Source organism: Alexandromys fortis, unplaced genomic scaffold (assembly GCF_014885135.2).
Source record: "Alexandromys fortis isolate MF-2015 unplaced genomic scaffold, M_Fortis_MF-2015_v1.1 scaffold_83, whole genome shotgun sequence".
Taxonomy (NCBI): domain Eukaryota; kingdom Metazoa; phylum Chordata; class Mammalia; order Rodentia; family Cricetidae; genus Alexandromys; species Alexandromys fortis.
In genome coordinates this window covers 1,785,758-1,805,638 of record NW_026068001.1, presented here as the reverse complement: position 1 = coordinate 1,805,638, position 19,881 = coordinate 1,785,758, and the positions used below count along the sequence as shown (strand labels likewise).

General features: G+C 43.8%; 3 protein-coding genes and 1 non-coding gene across 7 annotated transcripts in view; 3 read left to right on the top strand and 1 right to left on the bottom strand.

The window, feature by feature from the left end:
* The first annotated feature begins 1,000 nt into the window (after positions 1 to 1,000).
* Positions 1,001 to 1,107, top strand: LOC126512928 (U6 spliceosomal RNA). The gene has a single exon (XR_007595197.1). It is a non-coding gene; the product is annotated as a U6 spliceosomal RNA (small nuclear RNA).
* Positions 1,108 to 6,218: 5,111 nt separating this feature from the next.
* On the bottom strand, positions 6,219 to 8,314 carry Ndufb11 (NADH:ubiquinone oxidoreductase subunit B11). Its single transcript, XM_050160961.1, has 3 exons — positions 7,930 to 8,314; positions 6,614 to 6,744; positions 6,219 to 6,437 (listed from the first exon to the last, which is right to left on the bottom strand). Exons 1-3 carry the CDS (start codon positions 8,128 to 8,130, stop codon positions 6,314 to 6,316), a joined length of 456 nt encoding a protein of 151 aa, XP_050016918.1. The 5' UTR covers positions 8,131 to 8,314; the 3' UTR covers positions 6,219 to 6,313.
* A 203-nt stretch (positions 8,315 to 8,517) lies between these two features.
* Positions 8,518 to 19,881, top strand: part of Rbm10 (RNA binding motif protein 10) — a 31,531-nt gene continuing 20,167 nt past the window's right edge. For 2 of the 4 annotated variants that reach the window (XM_050160898.1, XM_050160897.1), the window contains exons 1-2: positions 8,518 to 8,915; positions 10,828 to 10,969. In XM_050160898.1, coding sequence (XP_050016855.1) covers positions 10,953 to 10,969 — 17 coding nt within the window. In that variant the 5' untranslated portion in view covers positions 8,518 to 8,915; positions 10,828 to 10,952. Of the gene's footprint in view, positions 8,947 to 10,827; positions 10,970 to 19,881 lie in introns of those variants that run through there. The other 2 variants (XM_050160900.1, XM_050160899.1) reach the window with 2 other exon arrangements.
* On the top strand, positions 16,177 to 16,640 carry LOC126512896 (peptidyl-prolyl cis-trans isomerase NIMA-interacting 4-like). The gene has a single exon (XM_050160963.1). It carries the CDS (start codon positions 16,225 to 16,227, stop codon positions 16,618 to 16,620), a length of 396 nt encoding a protein of 131 aa, XP_050016920.1. The 5' UTR covers positions 16,177 to 16,224; the 3' UTR covers positions 16,621 to 16,640.

The window sequence follows — 19,881 nt, the reverse complement described above, 5'->3', positions numbered from 1 at the left end:
AGCGCTTCTGTTAGGAAGAGCAGGGGGAGGGGCTAGCTCGTCTCCATAGGAGATCCCTGTAAGTGAGCAGTCTCAGGCTTTAAACTTCATAGAGGAAGAAGCTGCAGTTGCTAGTCTTTGCACACTGATCAATCATCCCTAAACACTCAGATTTCCGGGAAAGCTTTGCTAACTCTCTTGAGTAAAGCCCATATGGGTAATGGCTTTGCCAATTTACCATGGGGCCAGTTGGTCTCAGAGTACTGGACGGGTGGACATGCCTATGTCAAAATACACATTTGCCCAGAGCTTCCTCCTCTCCCTCCACCTGATCTTTGTAAAATTCTTTTGAAGTTTCAGAACTCTGTACAGCTTCCCTGGAGCTTTGTGAAGGCCATAATATCATAAAAGAGCCCAAGTCTCAATTCTTTTTTCCTGTCACCTACACTGAAAATGAAGCAATTTGATATCAATTACAAAGCAAAACCAAGGACCTTCTTTTGGATCACGAAAAAAAAGAATGCCCATAGAAGCCCAGGGAGGTCATTTAGTGGTAGAGCACTTGCCTAGCATATAAGAGACCGAGACCGTGAGTTCCATTTCCAACACAGAATTACGTTTTCTTTTTCTTTTCTTTTCTTCTTTTTTTCGTGGTATTTTTAGACAAGGTTTCTCTGTGTAGCTTTGGAGCCTGTCCTGGAACTAACTCTGTAGACCAGGCTGGCCTCAAACTCAGAGAGATCTGCCTGCCCCTGCCTCCTGAGTGCTGGGATTAAAGGCGTGCGCCACCACTGCCTGGCTACAGAATTATTCTTAACAGACACACATAAAAACTAACCCAAGGGCTGGAGAGATGGCTCAGAGGTTAAGAGCACTGATTGCTCTTTCAGAGGTCCTAAATTCAAGTCCCAGGCACCACAAGGTGGCTTACAACCATCTATGAGATCTGGTGCCCTCTTCTGGCCTGCAGGTGTACATGCAGGCAGAACACTATAGGAACTTCAAAATTGATGTAGTTCTAGTGCTCGCTTCGGCAGCACATATACTGAAATTGGAACGATACAGAGAAGATTAGCATGGCCCCTGCGCAAGGATAACACACAAATTCATGAAGTGTTCCATAATTTTGTTCTTTCGGGCCCTGGATCATATCAAACTCCCAGAACTTCAGCTTCAACATTAGCTGACAGTCATTGATGCTTTTGTGTTAACTTCATTCTGTAATCATGTCTTTTCTATGTGTCCCTGTATGGTTTATTTCCATGATGTCTCAAAGTAAAAGCTTTAAGAAAAAAATCGACAGAGTCTATAGTTTAGAAGTTAGGAGAGTGTGCCTGCAAGGTGTCTTAGCAAGCAAAAGTGCTTGTCATACAAGCCTGATGATCTGAGTTCAATCCCTGGAACCTATAATAAAAAGAGAGAACAAATTCCACAAAGTTGTCCTCTTGAAAATTCTAGCTGTCCTCAAATTTGCTCTGTAGTCCAAGCTGGCCTCGAACTCAGAGATTCGCCTGCCTCTGTCTCCCAAGTGCTCAGGATTAAAGGTGTGCGCTGCCACAACCTGACCTCATATTGTTTCTTGAGCTAATCACATCGCTGTGGTTAATTTGTAGGCATTTTCCTCTCTGTGCATTCAATTTTATAAATAATTCTACTGAGCCAGAAGACCATGGATAGATAGTGTCATCTACACAAGAGGTAACATACCAATTTTTTAAATCCCCCAAAGGAATTAATTCCTAGGGGTTTCATAATACCAGATTCATGCATGGAATGGACAGAACCAGCTATTCCATCTCCTTGTTTAAAAAAATTCATTTAGAGGGCTGGAGAAATGGCTCAGCGGTTAAAAGCACTGACTGCTTTTCCAGAGGACCCGGGTTCAGTTCCCAGCACCCACATGGCAGCTCACAATTGTCTGAAAATCCAGTTCCAGGTGATCTGACACCTTCATACCAATGCACATAAAATAAAGATAAATAAATCATAAAAAATTTAAAAAATTCATTTAGAGATGTCCCCAGCTTGTTTCTTGGGCAGCTGAGGAGGGGGAGGCTGAACTGGCCCTATCCTATAGCCATACTGATGAATATCTTGCATATCACCATAGAACCTTCATCTGGCGATGGATGGAGATACAGAGACCCACACTGGAGCACTGGACTGAGCTCCCAAGGTCCATATGAAGAGCAGAAGGAGAGCGAACATGAGCAAGGAAGTCAGGACCGCGAGGGGTGCGTCCACCCACTGAGATGGCGGGACTGATCTAATGGGAGATCACCAAGGGCAGCTGGATTGGATCTGATGGAGCATGTGATCAAACCGGACTATCTGGATGTGGCTGATGGTGGAGGCTGACTGAGAAGCCAAGGACAATGGTGCTGGGTTTTGATTCTACTGCATGGACTGGCTTTGTGGGAGCCTAGTCTGTTTGGATGCTCACCTTCCTGGACCTGAGGGGAGCAGGGAGGACCTTGGACTTCCCATAGGGTAGGGAACCCTGACTGCTCCTTGGACTGGAGAGGGAGGGGAAGGGGGAGTGGGGTGAGGGGAGTGAAGTGGAGGAGGTGGAAATTTTCAATAAAAATTAAATAAATTAAAAAAATAGAAAAATTCATTTAGTACATTTTCCTTAGATAAAAGACATGTCAGATAGTAAACTGGTTAAGAATAGATACAAAACTTCATATTAGCTAAAAGGCTGAGACATGATAATGGACCAAATGCTCATCGAGCACACACTATGGTGAGCACTGCTTTGAGCAGAATACACCTGACACCAGTCCCTGTGGAATGCTCCTCTCCAGGCTTGGAATTGCCATTGCTGTCTTAAAATGAAAACAGTTGAACCCCTCACCTACAATCCTGTAAGTAAGCCCCAATTAAACCTATACGTTTACCAAGCTAGATTTGGGTGAAAATGTTTCTCCAGTACGTCACATGGCTCCAAGGATGGACCTGACTGGGGCAGCAATGGAGTGAAGAAAACACAAACACAGACACACAGAAAAGCTGGAATCTGGTAGATTGGGCTCTCTGATGGAGGAACCATACATGGTATTCTAAGAAGCATGGCTTGCTTATTATATGAGAGAAGGTATTATTGCATCCAGATAAATAAGGAGCCAGGATTTATGGAATATAGCTGAATGAAGAAGACAGAATTAGCTAATATCAGTAGGAGCAGTCTCTGTAGGGGTAGGAGTCTTCCGAATGTAAATATGGAACTGTGGAGAAAGCTTCCTCAGCTCCCCACAGTTTGTCCTTGGCGAATAGATAATATACTTGTTTTTGTCTCCCCAGGAAAAGTTAATGCAACACTTGGCACCCAGAGACATGACAATGATGAATTTGGGGAGGAACAGTTACATTACCTCTGCTGTAGGTGAAGAGACATACAACTAACTGAAGCTAAGCCACCCCAGGGTGCAGGCAGCATCCATGGGAGCAATCCTAACATGGCTTGTTCCAGGAGTAGGCAATTACACTTACCTAGAGTTAACTGCACGTTTCTCTCCTGTCTGTAAGAAAGTATACTGGGAGAGGCAGGCAGATCTTTGTGAGTTTGAGGCCAGCCTGGTCTACAGAGCTAGTTCCAGGACAGCCGGGGCTACATAGTGAGACCATCTAAACAACAAGAAAATAAACAAAAAATGAGGCTAGGAGGGTGGTGTATGTATTTAACTCGAGCATTCAGAAGGCAGAGGCAGAGGCAGGTGGATTTCTGTGAGTTCAAGGCCAGCCTGTTTTACAGAGTGAGTTCTAGGCCACCCACATAGTGAGACCTTGTCTCAAGAAACAAAAACTGGCTGCTCTTTCAGAGGACCTGGCTTCAATTTCCAGCAGCCACGTGATGACTCATAACTAACTGTTTAACTCCAGTTCCAGGAAAGACCCTCTTCTGGCCTGCATGGGCACTGCACACATTGTGCATAGACATACATATAGACAAAACCCTCACACACATAAAATAAATATATAATTTTTAAAAGTATGCTGGATACTGGAGAAATGGCTCAGTGGCTAAGAGATCAAATCACTCTTGAAGAGAGTCCCCAAGTACAATTTCCAGCACCCAATTGGATGACTCACCTCTAACACTAGCTCCAAGGAGATCTGATACCTCTGGCGTCCATGAGTACCGACTGGCACACACATACACATAATTAAGAACAATAAAATAAGTTAAAGTATGCCAAGTAGAGATTATTTATCTAGCTTGGGGCCCTTTCAGCAGCCAAATATGGTCAATGGCGAGGCAGAAGCCTGCTGTAGCATTGGCCTAAAGGCTGTCAAGTATGTGGAGCCTTATAGACAGAAGATGAGAGTGTAGCCCTAACATCCCCCTGGCTTCAAGCTGTTCAAAGCAGTAAGAGTCAGCTCCACTTAGTTCTTCAGAGGTGGGAGACATATGGAGTCCCATGGCATATTCTAGAATGAGGCGAAAACGCTCATGGAGAATGACTGTACATAGTGCCTCCCATCAAGCCATTAACTTACCTCTGATCTTTTGAGAAAATGATACAAGCAATGGAATCTTTTCATTCTGTATTGGACCTTCATAAAATTTTTCTTAACTATCCCCTTAGCAGCTGATTCCTGAGATCATTGGCACTTGCGTAGAATGGTAAGTATTGGGCCTTTAATAATCCTGACTACCCTTTGTAAAATGGTGTAGGGAAAGTGATATATAACTCAGTGGATAAAGGCTCTACATGGCAGAAAGAGGAAATCAATTTTTGCAAGTTGTCTTCTGAAGCATGCACACACATACACAAAAATGTAATTTCATTACATAGATTATATATAATACTAACCTCTGAGTGTTTTACAGATTTAGAAACACATATGAAAAGCATGGGAGCAACAGCCAAAGAAGCAAGTATGGGAAATCATATGGAGTTATAAGGGCCAGAACACCTATAAAAATTTTAGAAGCTTTACAATGCAGATGATACCTACCATGATGAATGATAAAAATCCTACAAAAGCCTATGCCTGCAAATTTTAGTCAAAATAATGCTTAGAGTTTGAGTGAGCCAGACATGTTACAGACTTATAATCCTAGTGTTTAGGGGGTCGAAGGATTGGGAGATCAAGGTCATTCTTGGCTATTATATGAGTTTGATCTCAGCCTGGGCTATATGAGATCCTATCTCAAAAAAAGCAAACAAGAGTTTGAATGAAGGTACAATGTATGGGTGAAAAAGATGTTTCCATAATCTGTAAGTTGCTAAACAAAAATCTCGGTGCCAGGGATGGTTATTTCCTTACATGCTATTAGCCAGAGAGAGGGAGGAAGAGGACAGGGGCGAGAGGGAGAAGAAGAGAAGCAAAGTAGAAACATGCAATTTTTTTTGAGTATTTGGTGCTGGGATGGAACCTACAGCATACTCAGCAAGTATTTTAACCTTGACCTACAACCCTAGTCTACATGTCTGTCAAGTTGAAGACCATCCATAATTAGATTAGAAGGGAAAAGAGAAGCATTCAGCCAACACACAAGATGAAAGCAGAGAAGCCACAAACCCCAGAGAGAAGCAGAGAAAGCAGGGGGAGCCAAATACCCACACTCAGCAATGGAAAACCTCTGCTGTGGCCCACCAGTTATTTCAGCACATATTCAAATGTAGAAAGATTATAGTGTGCTAGTTTTTTTGTATAAATAGTTACTGCCAATTTTTTCCTAAGTGCTGGATCTCCATCTAGAACCTTCAACTACCCTCTAAGATAGTTCTAAACCTGTGGATCACAACCCCCTTGACAAACATCTATCTCCAAAAATATTTACATTACGATTTGTAACAGTAGCAAAATTACAGTTATGAAGTAGCAACAAAAGTAATCTTATGGTTGGGGGGGTCACCACAATGAGGAACTGTATTAAAAGGTTGGCAGAATATGGAAGATTGAGAACCACTGCTATAGGCAGCCCAGGTTACTACGCTGAAGACTGAAGTGCCAGACATGTTTGTTTTTTCAGAAACATTGGCTGTACAGACCAGATGTGCTTCAGATGACTCTAGCCCTAGCTACTACCTAACAGCAGCCACCTGGGATCCAAGAGGAGCCAAATCCCCTAACTGTGCAACCCACAGAGCCATGGAATAGAGTGCTAAGCCACCAAACTTTAGTGTTGCATAGCTCTAGACAAACAAGAGAGGCAGCAGTGGCCCTAGTAAGGCTTGTCACACACTTTCATAAATTTCCTCCATAACAAAAGCAACAATAACCAATCATTCTTTCAATCCCTTTAATAAGGTCCTCTGAGGAACCAGAAGAATAACAGGCAGGGAAGACAAAGTAGCGCTTTTTAAGCCCACTCGGTAATTCATCAGTCTTCTTCTGGTAACTGGATCTTGCTGGGATCAAAACAGTTGGATTCCATAATGGGGAGGCCGTTGGCTTCTCGGTATTTTACAAGTCTCTCAGCTTCCCGGCGGGCCCACTCTTGCATCCTAGAAGCAGCAACAGGCGTGGTCTATGTGAGAGAGCCTCACTAGACACCAGTTCCCCTCCTCAGCACCTCATACCCCACCAATCAACGCAGGGCAAGCATTCTGGCCAGAGACTCCTTCAACCTTTACCCTTGCTCCGGCTTCTACTCACTCTGCTCTCTTGGAAAACCCCATACCTGTTGTCAGGCAGATATGCCACAAAAGTGGTGCCAAAGACCAGGACAATGGAAAAACCAATGAAGAAGACAGCTCGCATGTTCCAGACGTCCACCACAGGGTCCTCGTCATAGCCGTGATAGTCTGGGTTCTGAGGAGAGGGAAAGATCAATAAGAGCTTCCTCCCGCATAATAAAAATATATGCTGGCCCTGCATGGTCTGGTCTCTAATCTGCCCTCAAACCAACCTCTTATTCCTCACTAAAATCTTTCCTATTCTTAGCTTGAGAAGTTCCTTCCCAACAAAGGGCTTTGGTATTTGCCCCCCCCCCCCACCTAGAAAGTGCTTCCTCTAAATCTAATCAGAGCTGAATCCATGCCCCCTCCCCTCATCCAAGGTTTTAACTTTATTTCCAAAGGAGTAATTGGCCTCACCTACTTGTTTGGGAAACATTACCTAATCACCCTGTCTGTTAAGTTGTACCCTTGGGAAGTGCTATTTATAAAGGTTTAAAAATGGCTGAATGTTGGTAATTTCCTATGGATCCACTTACCCTATAGCACTCAACCAGAGGTTAGTGTTGATGAAATACTTACACACCAGGCCTTTTCAAATACACAAACCTCACATATCCTAGTCAGGTGCAAATGGCAATAATAAACATCTTCTAATTCTGAGTACTTCTGAAGTGGCCGGAGCTGTTGAACCGTTCTGACTCATTTAATCAGATGAAGCTGTCCTATTACTTTTTTCCCTCTACAAAGAAACTAAGGCAGCAAGAGACTATAAACTACCTGCCCAAGGTCATACAAGTGAATAAATTTCAACCCAGGGTGTCTGACTCCAGGGTCTCTGTTATTCATAAAGCACGGGAATTCAAATAGTCCTAAATTCAAATATCAGCTCCACTTCCTACTTAAGTTATGTGATCTTGAGCAAGCAACTTAACTGTTTCAGTATCCTCATCTGCATAATGGTAACCGTAGTAGCGTCTACCTCAAAATCACGCTGTTTTTGAACATAGATACAAAGTGTTTACACAGGAACCGAGCACACGCCATCCCAGAATTTAGGATTATCCTGATTTCTAACGCGCTTTGGGCACTGCCCACTTTAAGTGTGATTTCTGTCTACAAGCAAAGCAAATCCTCCTTTGAGTCCTAGACCGAAGATAATAAAACAAAAAAGGGGAAAAACAAGTCAAAACTATGAATCTTTAAAGATCTTGTCTCCAGCGCAAGCATCGAGCCGGAGAACGATCTCTCCGACACCTTCTGCTTGGTCCAGGATTGGCCCCTGCGGCAACCCGTTCCCCCGCCCCCCACTCCCTCTCACCTTCGCGTAGAGATTTTCGTCCTCGGGTTCTGGGTCCTCCTGCCACTGTGTGGTCGGTTCTTGTGGCCGTTTTCTCTCCACAGCAGACGGGGAGATTACAGCCCTGGAGGATTCCCAGCGAACACGGGCAGCCGGCAGCTCTCGTATAGCCGCTGCTGCCAAAAGGCGGCGAGCGTATAAACTTAACAGCCTGGCCGCCATGACAGCTTGTGAGGCTGAGTCGGGGATGGGGGCGGGGGCACGGAAATGCGAAGTGCGCAGCTGCGCGGTTGATCCCAGCGCGATTTTTGTCGCTCCGCCCTCAGCTCGCTAAATAGATCCTTGTTCTAAGTTTGTTTTCGAGAGTGGCGAGGTGAGGACTCTGTTTTACTTCCCACGTCGTGTCGTCATCAAATCAACTTTATCCTTTCTGTCAGGCTGGGAGAAATTTGGTCTTGAGAGGTCTGTTTATTTTCTTCATAAGAAGAAAGTAGTGACATTTAGACGGCCTTGTGGGGAAAGAGGTGGGGCTTTTGCTTGTCTTTCAACTTCACTGCAAAGCAAGCCCTAAAAAGCGGGCCTCATAGTGGTAGCCAATAGCTACTCTTTTTCTGGACTCCTGGGGCGTTCTCACGGAATGGGGAGGTAGCATATGCTTGCCAATCAGAGAAGGCCAGGACCAGCCCATGGCGGACAGCAACCAATCGTCAAGGCCAGCCAGAGCGCGCTCCCTCAGTAGGTGGATGGTGGTCGGAGCGCCGGCTCCCGTCTCCTCGTCGCCATTTTGTGTCGGTGACTGCAGCCGGCTGGAAGAAGGCGGCACTGAGTTTCCTTGGGAGGGCAGCGCGTCGGGCGCGTCTCCCCTCCCCCCTTCCCCTCTTTTGCCACTAGCCTTGGACTTAGTTGTTGCACGCAATCGGCTCCCGTTGAACTAGCAGTTCTGGAGGAGGTGGCGGCTGGAGGAGGTGATGCCTGGGAGCCCTCCCTTGACAGCCCGGACCGAGAAGGTGAGCGCTGTTTCGGGTGGTGGGGGCCGAGGTAAGGGAGTGGGGCGTGCGCCAGGGGGTGGTGGTGCGGTATACATAGAAGAGGCGCAGGGACGGACTGCACACTTCGGGGTTCACAGAGCTGAGGGATGCACCTGAGAGAGGGTGTCCCCCCACTTTTTCTTATGAAAGCAAAAGCGCGTGCGCGATTGGAACACGGGATGGGTGCACGAGGGTGGGGGAAGGGACAGATGGGAGTGGGGTACTGTGACTTACTGTGTTTGCTCCATCGAAGTTTTATCTTTTGGAAGTGCGTGTCTGCGACTTTGCGGGGGTATTCTAAGAGCAGGGGTGTGCTGGCTGTGTCCTGTGTTACTTATTATCCACGCGGAAATACTTTTGTTGCAGCCTCTATTCATTTATGTGACGGGGATGGGGGGTGGCAAGCGCGGAGAGAGAAAGTGACTACGGTTTTTATCCTTGGAGTGTGTATCTGACCTCCAGTCCTTATCGGTCAGGAAACTGTCGTGTTACTGGCCGACCCCAACCTATTTATTGAATGCTGGGAAGGGTGAGGTGGATAGAGAAATATAGATGCGACTTTTATTCTTCTGACAGTTGTATCTGACACTGACATTCAAATATTAAAAGGGGAATTGTTTAATTATGTCTCTTGTGGGTTACCTTCTGTGATCGTGGCCCTTGGTTATTTGGGGGCTCGCCTGTAACTTTGATTCTTATCTGTGCTGTGTATATGACAATGTTTGACTCACCCTTTTGCCATTGAGGGGTTTGCATCAGGTTCTCAGCCATTAGGGTTCTTGGTTAACTGTTTTCCCCCATCTGGGAGCAGTTAGCTGGTTTCCTGTGGTTTGAGGTGGAAGAGAAAATAGGAACTTGAAGGAAAGGTGTGGTGGCAGCCTAGTGTTAGGCCGGTACTCTAACGGCCTTGCTTTCCTTGGTTCCTGTACAGTGGGTGGCAGCTGAAGATTCAGGGATAATTCCCATCCCTGGTTGGGTCACATCACTCTCAGGACTTGTACTTCTTGGGGCAGCCCCAAAAGTAGGATGAAGTGACTGCTCCTTTCAACTCTGTAGAACAAGATGTTTTGGAACCGCTTCAGAAAGAGGCCTCTTTTGCCTCTTGAAAACTTAGCCTATGATCCCTGGGGAGAGGGATCCACCTGGGGACCTGGCTGCACATCACATCATGGCTGAGCCACTTGCCTTATGAGGACCAGAGCTCTGTTGGCCAGGAGCCCAGGGAGGTGGCAGCTGTCTTGTTGCCAAGTTAGCCCCTACACACATTCCCTCCCTCCCTCCAAAAGCCTTTCAAAGTTTCTAACTGCCTTGTTAGGGTATAGCTAACATCTTGTTGGGAGGATGCAATGATACCTTGACCCATGGGGAGGTGCTTGGGATTCCATTGGTGAAGTCTTTTATTACTCTTTTGTCTTTTGGTGTTTTGCTGTTTGTTTTTGTGATGCTGGGGATGTGACCCAAGGGCCTTGAACATGGCTGTGCTGGTCATGTGTTCTGTCTCACAACTATATCCCCATCCAATTATTGTGGTCTTATTTCTGTGACTTATGCCTAATCCTAGGCAGATCGTTCAGCAGTTGATCTAAGAATAAGAATGCAAAGCCTTGCTCACATAGCCGGTGGTACCACCAAATCTCTGTAAGATGCTCCTTGTTTGATAAGGGCTTTACTGTTTTCTGGGGCAGTAGAATCTTGCCTTATGCTTGTGGGGAAAGGAAGGAGAGAGCCAAATGGGGGCTGTCTTCCTGCACTGATTGACAGGAGCAAAAGGAAGTAGAAAACAATGTCCCTGGGCTACAGGACTGTAGAGAGTCTTGACAATGACATTCTCTCAAGGAGGTCTTCTCTGCACCAACTGCCTTGACCCTTTTCTTCCTTCCATTCTTTGCAGAGTCTCTGCAGGAGGTATCACCCAGGCTGGCAGATCATGGTGGCAGCAGTGGGGGTGGCTGGGAAGTGAAAAGGAGCCAGCAACTGAGGAGGGGCCCCAACAGCTCCCGAAGATCCTATCAGGACATGGAGTATGAAAGGCGGTGAGTTCTCCATTCCCTCTGCGCCCAGGCACTATAAGCGTGCCCCCATGTGAACACCAATCCAGGAATGATGCTGTGGAACACATAACTTCTAGGCAGAAGAAACAACACAGCAAAGGAGTGGTTTCTATGCTCCGAGAATGCAGAGATGAACAAGACAAAATGATTGTAGGTCTCCTTGTGAGAGACTGTCTTGCTGTGTATGGTCTTACAAGGCAGACCACATAGTTTACAGGTGATTGCCAAACAGCCTGATGAGTACCATGGCTGGATGTGAGGATAGGTTTCTTGTTAGTATGGGTGAGGAGGCCAGAGAGTGATGCCAGGTATCTCTACCTCAATTGCTCTCCCTGTTATTTTTTGAGGCTGAATTTTTCATTAAACCCAGAGCTCCCAGATTTAGCTATACTGGTTGGCCAACAAGCCTGGGGGAGTCCTCTTTACCTCCTCAGCATTGGGATTACAGGCATGTGTCACACCTGGTGTATTTATATGGGTGATGGGGAATTGAGCTCAGGCCCTCATACTTAAACCACAAGCAGTTTACTAACAGAGCCACCTTCCAGGCCTGTGAAGGGTAGGTTTTGTTTTGTCTTGAGACACAGTTTCCCTTCATAGTCCATACTGACTAACTTCAGCTTCTTAAGAGAACTGGAGTGACAGCTTATCCAGTTCATACAGGGTGCTTTGTTTTGGGTTTAAGATGGGTCTTGCTCTGTTGGATAAGCTTGTCTCAAAATCCTAGGTGCAAGTGATACTCAAATTCATCTTCCCGAGTAACTAGAAATGTGACATCTCACTGGACTTATATGCTTTTATTTTGCTTTTCAACTCTGATACCAAACAAACATTTAGGATACTTGGTAAAATTTAAAGATTTGGGGGTATAAGTACAAGATCCTGGTAGATTATTTCCCCAGGTGATTCTGAAGCAAATGACCTATCCACCATATTTTAAAAGAGCCCAGAATGCAAACCGAATTTAAGATTGAGAAATTCTGTTCTTAATAAATTTGCTGAGTATGTGATGTGTACCTGTAATTCTAGCACTTGGGAGGTGGAGGCAGGGGGATCAGGAATTTAAAACCAACTTGTGCTACATGAGACATTGTCTTGAAAAACTAGTTAACAAATTTATGAAACACTGGAGAGAAAGCAGTTTTTGAAATGTCTTTTTGTGGGATGGATTACTGGGGAGTGGGGATTGAACCTAGGTTGCACAGCTCAGCATGTTTTGTACCATTGAGCTATTTTATATTCTCAGCCCTTTACATTTTATTCTGAGATAGACTGTAAATTGCCCAGTTTGGGCTTGTTTGTACTCAATCTGTAGCCCAGACCTTGCAACTGTCCTACCTCAGTCTCTGAGTTTACAGGCCTATACTACCAGACCCAGCTTATAAATACCATTTTATTTAGTTAGTTTATGTGCATGAATGTTTTGCTTGCATGTGTCTTTGCACCACGTGTGTTCCTGGTGCCGCCAGAAGAGGGCACTGGGCCCTCTGGAACTGGAATTACAGACAGTTGTGAGTGAGCCACCATGTAAGTGCTAGAAATCAAGCCTGGGTCCTCTGGAAGAGCAATCAAGTGCTCTTAACTTCTGAGCCATCTCTCCAACCCATAGTTATTTATTTTTGAAATAGGGTTTCACCATGTAGTTTCTATCTACCTGGAACTCATTGCAAAGACCAGCACCAGCAAGCCTCCTGGATATTGGAACTAGCATGTGCTACCATGCCTGGCACTGGCCTCCTTTTAAAACTGTCTTTTGAAAGGCATCTAGTGGCTAGAAATATACTCAGTGGTAGAACTCTTACTTAGCATGTGTGAAGTGTTAAGTTCAATACAGTACTTGCTTAGGAGATTAATTTGATTGTCAACCATAATCACTACAACTACTATGTGACTGAGCTTCAGGTAGCTATACTTCCTTGGACTTTGTTGCCAAGTAAAACTACTGGTTTTCTTTTGGTTTTTAGAGGATCCGAAATGTAGAGGTTTGAGTTAATCACATTTTCCATTTCTAAATAGATTTTATCAAAGACCAGTCATCACAAGGCCTCCTTTTACTGTGTTTGGTTTGTTTTTTTATTTCTTCAATTTATTCCCAATTCCCACCTCTGTAGGCATCAGCTCTGTTGTACTTAATATGTATCCTTCTAAAATAGTGTTATCTCAAGTGTCTGTTTTTAATTCTTATAAAGAACATAGTGCTACAGTATTCCTTTTGTCTCCTGAACTCCATATTACTCAGCAATGTATATTTTAGCTGTCCCTATTGTCATTAATATACAAAATGTTTTGTCGCTAATTGGTGCCAAGGGCACCATGAGGTGTCCATGTTACGTTTTACTTAATGTGTGTGTGCATGCCAAGAATAGATACTGTTGTTTTTGTGGTTGTTGTTGAGACAGGATCTCATACTATAATCCATGCTGTCCCGGAAGCCACCATATAGCTCAGACTGACTGACCTGAGACTTGTGGTAATCTTCCCTCAGTCTCCTGATGATCTGTTCTTAATAAATCCTTACTTTCGTGCTTCCTCTTTTTTAGAACAAGGTCTCACTACGAAGCTCTTACTGTCCTGGAATTTGTTATATAGACCCAGCTGGTCTCGAACTCATAAAAATATACCTCCCAAGTGCTAAGATTAGAGGCATGTACTTCCATGACCAGATCTTGCCATATTTGTGATTTCAGAATCTTTTCTTTTCCTATCCCAGATAGTCTTAACCTTTTGCATTCACATCTTTAGCTCATTTAGAATCCAGTTTTGAATATGGTATAAGATAGGTTTTAGTTTGTTTTCATTCTTGCAGCGGGCAGTTTGCTGAGTACCATCTCCTAAATAGTTCATTTTTGCTCGGGTTCCCTCCATCTTGAATGATCTAGGTTGTTCCATTTATCTCTTTGCTTATTCCTACACCATAATCTTACCATTTTTATTACTGTGGATTTATACAGTTTCTTAATAGTTCTCTTTTTGCTCTTATTTTTCAAACTTGATTTAACCATTTGTGGCGTTTTATTCCACGTAAAAACTAATCAAAGGCTGAGTGGTAGAGCCTGTGCTTAGTATGTATGAGACCTTGGGTTCCATCCCCCAAGATTTAAAGAAATCATCTCAAACGCAGGACTTTTAATTGAGATTGCATCAAATTTCTGTATTGGGAGTTGAACTTGGGTCCTCTGGAAGAACCGTAAATGCTCTTAACTGCTGAGCCATCTTTCCAGCTCCAAGGAAGCATACTTTTTTTTTGTCTTTGGTTTTTTTTTTTTTTTTAATTAAAATTTTCCACCTCATCCCCTCCTCCCATTTCCCTCCCACTCCTCCTACTTTTTTTTTTTGTTTGTTTTTTTGAGACAGGGTTTCTCTGTATCTTTGGAGCCTGTCCTGGAACTAGCTCTTGTAGACCAGGCTGGTCTCGAACTCACAGAGATCCGCCTGCCTTTGCCTCCCGAGTGCTGGGATTAAAGGCGTGCGCCACCACCGCCCGGCTCCTCCTACCTTTAAATGGCATAAAAATCTACCTGTTTGCTTAAGTAATAACTTACTCTGTTAAAGTGCAATCACTAGGAAAGTGAAGAGGTGGCTTAGCTTTTAAGAGCACTTGCCATTCTTTGAGAGGTAAGAGTTCAGTTCCCAGCATCCATATCCAATAAGTGCTCTTTACCTCTGAGCCATCTCTTCAATCCCATTTTATTTTATTTTATTTATATGTGTATGTGTGTGTTAGTGTATATTTATGTGCCCGTGTCAATGTGTGTATACATGTGTAGAGCTGTGCACGTGCATGTATGTGGACATACTGTGTAGGTCAGAAGGAAGCTGTGAGTACCACACTTGAGTTCCTTCCACCTTTTGTTTGAGGTAGGACTGTCATTGTTCTGGAACTTCACCAAGTAGGCTAGGCTACCTAGCCATTGAGCTCCAGGGATCCACCTGTCTCCTCCCAGCTTTGACATCACTGGATTACAAGCACATGCTACTATACTTGACTTTTTTTTATTTGAGTTCTGGGGATTTGAACTCAGGTCCTTATGCTTTAGAAACAAGAGTTCTACTGACAGAGCCATCTCTCCAACCAAACACACATGGAATTTTTTTTGAGACAGGGTTTCTCTGTGTAATAGCCTTAGTTCTCTTGAAATTTATTTTGTAGACCAGGCTGGCCTCAAACTCACAGAAATCTGTTTGTCTTTGCTTCTTGAGTGCTGGGATTAAAGGCATGTGTCACCACGCCTGGCTCACATAGGAGATTTTTATAATTAAGAATATTGAACCCAGGGGCTGGAGAGGTGGCTCAGTGGTTAAGAATACTGGCTCATCTTCCAGAGGACCCAGGTTCAATTCCCAGCAACCACATGACAACTCACAACTGTCTGTAACTCAATTTCTAGTGGATCTTACTCCCTCAAAAACCATGCAGGTCAAACACCAATGCATATTAAAATTAAAAAAGAATATTTAGCACAGTGGTAATGGCATATACTTTTACTCCCAGAATTTGGGAGGTAGAAGCAGGCAGATCTCTGAATTTGAGGCCAGCCTGGTCTACAGAGTGAATGCCAAGACAGCCAGAGCTACACAGAGAATCCCTGTCTCAAAAAAACAAACAAAAAAGTGTGTGTGTGTGTTTATTTGTTTGCTTATTACTCACTCATTTATTTATTCATTCAGGGTCAACTTAGGTGTGATAGCACACGGCCTGTAATACTAGCCCTCAGGAGATGGAAGCAGGATGATTAGGAGTTCAGGTTAATATTGAGGGCTGACTGCGGGTCTAACTCAGGTAGAACATATGCTTAGCATGTGTGACACCTTGGGTTCCATCACCAGTGCAAAGTGTAGGGCTAGAAGTGGGGAAGAACAGGGAAGAGAGATGAGTACTAGGTGTCAGGTGCAGTAGATCACTATCCCTAGTCTTAAAGGAACATGTCCAAAATGTTTCTCTCTCTCTCTTTTTTATTTGGGTGTTTTGTTTTTGAGACAGGGTTTCTCTGTGCAGCCCTGACTGGAACTAGCTCTGTAAACCAGGCTGGCCTCTGCCTCCCAAGTGCTAGGATTAAAGGCGTGCATCACCACCACTTAGCTCATTTGGGTTTTTTTGAGACAGGGTCTTACTATTGTAGCCCTTGGCTGGCCTGGAACACATAGAGATTGGCTTGCCTATGTTTCTCAAGTGCTGGGATTAAAGACAGGTGTTTGGAGCACCGGAAGAGTTGAGAGTTCAACCGCAAGCCTGAGAGATGCCGCCGAAGGGGAAAAGTGGTTCTGGAAAAGGGGGGAAAGGAGGTGCCGCTTCTGGGAGCGACAGTGCTGACAAGAAGGCTCAGGGCCCTAAAGGTGGTGGCAGTGCAGTAAAGGTCAGACACATTTTATGTGAAAAACATGGCAAAATCATGGAAGCCATGGAAAAGTTAAAGTCTGGAATGAGATTCAATGAAGTGGCCACACAGTACAGTGAAGATAAAGCCAGGCAAGGAAGTGACCTGGGTTGGATGACCAGAGGGTCCATGGTAGGACCGTTTCAAGAAGCAGCATTTGCCTTGCCTGTAAGTGGGATGGATAAGCCTATGTTTACAGACCCACCGGTTAAGACAAAATTTGGATATCATATTATTATGGTTGAAAGAAGAAAATAAAAGCACATGAAAGACTGAAAAAAAAAGACAGGTGTCTGGTGCCCAGTCAAAATTTCTCTAATAAAGTAAGGTGTGTGTGTGTGTGTGTGTGTTGGAATTTTTTACATATAACTTTTAATAAGCCAGGAAAATTCTCTGAGCTTGATGTGGTGATGAATTTTTTTTTATCCTACTCTCTGGAAACTGAGGCAAGAGGATCCTGAGTTTGAGACTAGTTTGGGCCATATCATGAGACCTGTCCCAAGAAAACCAAGTAAGCGGGATCGTGCAGTACAATGAGCTAATATATCTTCATAATATATTTCAGTCGTACTCACTTCTCTCTTGTCTCCCTCCTATTCCTATGAGTCCCTGCCTTTTCCCAACTATTTTCTCTTCTATTTTCACATATATTTAAAAAAATAGTATATTTATTTATTTGAGGGAGGGGCGTGTGTGTGTGTGTGTGTGTGTGTGTGTGTGTGTGTCACAGGACAACTTGCGAGACTCAGTTCTTTCCTTGGCAGTAAGTGCCTTTACCCACTGATTCTTGTGTATTCCTCTCCAGTGCTTTTCATCAGTGCTATTATTCACAGTAACATTACCACTGGGAAAAAAATGTTTTTCACTCCATCAACTGTCTATAAACCTTCATGGGGGTATGGGGACCTATGAGTATCTTGTACTTCTGTGACAGAGTGTGATGGACCCAATCATAAGATCCTGTTTAGGAGACCACAGCTGCAGTGAATTCAAAATTGCAAGTGCCATGTCATACCCAGCCCCGCCCTACCTTCCTCTATATGTTTTTGGTTTTGTGTTTTTGTTTGTTTTCAGGCAGGGTCAATCTCTGTCTCAGTCTCTCTGTCTCTCTCGCTCTGTGTGTGTGTATGTGTGTGTGTGTGTGTGTGTCTGTCTGTCTGTCTGTCTGTCTCTCTCTCTAACTCTTAACTCTGGCTGTCCTGAAACTCAAAGAGATCTACCCATCCCCTGCCTCCCAAGTGATGGGATTAAAGGCATGCACTACCATATCTAGATGGGTTTGAGTTGGTTTTTTTTTTTTTTCAAGACAGGGTTTCTCTGTAGCTTTGGAGCCTGTCCTGGCACTAGCTCTTGTAGACCAGTCTGGTCTCGAACTCACAGAGATCCACTTGCCTCTGCCTCCCGAGTGCTGGGATTAAAGGCGTGCGCCACCACCGCCCGGCTTGAGTATGTTTTTAAAGTTGCTAGGTTTGGGTGCCAACAAGATAGTTGGTTCAGCAAGTGAAGCACTTGCTACACAAACCTAGAGACCTGCGTTCAATTCCCCTAGAAATCATATAAAGCTTGAAGAAGAGAACAGGTTCACCAAAGTTGTCCTCTGACTTCTATATGCATGCTCTGGTCCATCTGCCCACTCACATACATTATGTACACATATAGTAATAATAAATCTTTTAATTTAAAAGCTCTGCTAGGTTTTTTATTCTTTAGAAAATTATTGTGAGTATTCACATGGTACTGTCACATAAGGGTGTTTAATACAGTCATGTCTTTCATGTTAGTCTGTTTTAGTTCCTTAGACAGTTTTGCTTCTACTTTCATGTTAAATACATGCATGCTTTTATGTGTATGTATAAAATATAGGGACCACAGAGAAAACATTATGTCTGTCATTCTGAGATTGGCTTAGTTCACTTAATGTCTATATCCAGTTGCATCCATCTCTTGAAAAAGGCCTAACTTCCTTCTTTGTGGCTGGAAAAGAATGTTATTATTTGTATATAGCACAATTTCCTTACCCGTTCCTTTGTTGTTGGACACCTATGTTGGTTACATATTGTTGCAAATTGTCTGCAATAACATTAGTGTGTAAATGTCTCTGATTTGTTGACTTGAAGTCCTTCAGATAAATACACAGCAATGGTAAAGCTGGGTCTTCTGAGAGATCTATTTTTAGTTTCTGAGGTGCCTCCCTACAGAATTCCTAGTAAATGGACTAGTTTACATTCGTCAAGGCTCCTGTTGTCCACTTCCTGTTGTCCAGCTTTGTTATTTTAAAGCTACTTAGTTAGCTATTGGATTAGTTTGCTTATTTGTATCTGTGTTGTATTTATCTGGCATTGGAATTAGGGTAACCTCATAGTATAAATTATGTAACCTTTGCTGTTTTGGAAGAAACTTATGTTACAGTTACTATTGTAATAGCACACACCTTTAATCCCAGCACTTCTAAGGCAGAAGCAGGCAAATCTGTGAGTTCCAGGACAGGCTCCAAAGCTACACAGAAAAACCCTGGGGTGTGGGCGCTATTCTTGCCTTGAAACTTAGTGAAACTTAGTGGAACTTACCTTTAAAGGCATCTGGGCCTTGTTTGTTTTAGCAGTTCTGGGGAGAGAACCCAAGGCCATGTGTGTGTTAGGCAAGCACTCTACCACTTGCTGTGTATGCCCCAGCCTTTGTGTGTGTGTGTGTGTGTGTGTGTGTGTGTGTGTGTGTGTACATGTCCAGTCATTGTATGTGCAGGTGCATCTTGTGTATATGTGTAAGCTAGCGGTCAACCTTGAGTATTGTTCCTCGGGAACCACCTACCTTGTTTTTTGTTCTCTGTGTGTGTTTCCGTGTTTCCACATGTGCCATGGCACACAGGTAGCAGTCCAGAGGACACTTGCAGGAGTTTATTGAGAAATACCATATAGGGTCTGGAGATCAAACTCAAGTCATCAGGATTGGTGTCTATCTGGCCCTACATTGTTTTTTGTTTTTTTGAGACAAGGCCTCAATACATAGCCCTGGTGTCTTGAAACTTACTATGTAGACCAGGCTGGCTTCAACCTCTACAACCATGCCTAACAGGTGGCACTTAGATCCAGGGATCTTCCTGTATCTGCCTTGCCTGTGCTACTTGGCTTGTTACATGGGTGTTAGGTATCAAACACAGGTCCTTAATGCTTATTCAGCAAGCATTTTACTGCCTGAGCTGTTTCCTCACCCCATAGACAGGCATCGTGCCCAGCTGGTAACTCTTTTTTCTAATATTTTATTACACAATTTCAAGCATATGGCAAATTGAAAGAATTTTACAATGAATACCTATCTGCAAACTAGATTCTGCCATTTTGCTACACTTACTCATTTCACGCTTATTTCTAGGTTCATTTTTTTTACATGTTAACTGTTTTTTTGACAATTTTTTCTCATTTTATATATTTTTATATACCAGTCCCAGTTCCTGTTCCCTCCCCATGTTAGCTGTTTTTAACTTTCACAAAGTCATATAGATCCATAGGGTTTATTGTTGTA

Bases quoted from the DNA above. Each gene is read 5' to 3' on its own strand.
- Ndufb11 (XM_050160961.1), bottom strand. From the start codon at position 8,130: ATGGCGGCCAGGCTGTTAAGTTTATACGCTCGCCGCCTTTTGGCAGCA. The intron at 6,745-7,929 runs GTGAGAGGGAGT...CCCTCTCCTCAG, and splicing joins ACGAAAATCTCTACGCGAAG to AACCCAGACTATCACGGCTA. The intron at 6,438-6,613 runs GTATGGGGTTTT...TGCTGCTTCTAG, and splicing joins GCATATCTGCCTGACAACAG to GATGCAAGAGTGGGCCCGCC.
- LOC126512896 (XM_050160963.1), top strand. From the start codon at position 16,225: ATGCCGCCGAAGGGGAAAAGTGGTTCTGGAAAAGGGGGGAAAGGAGGT.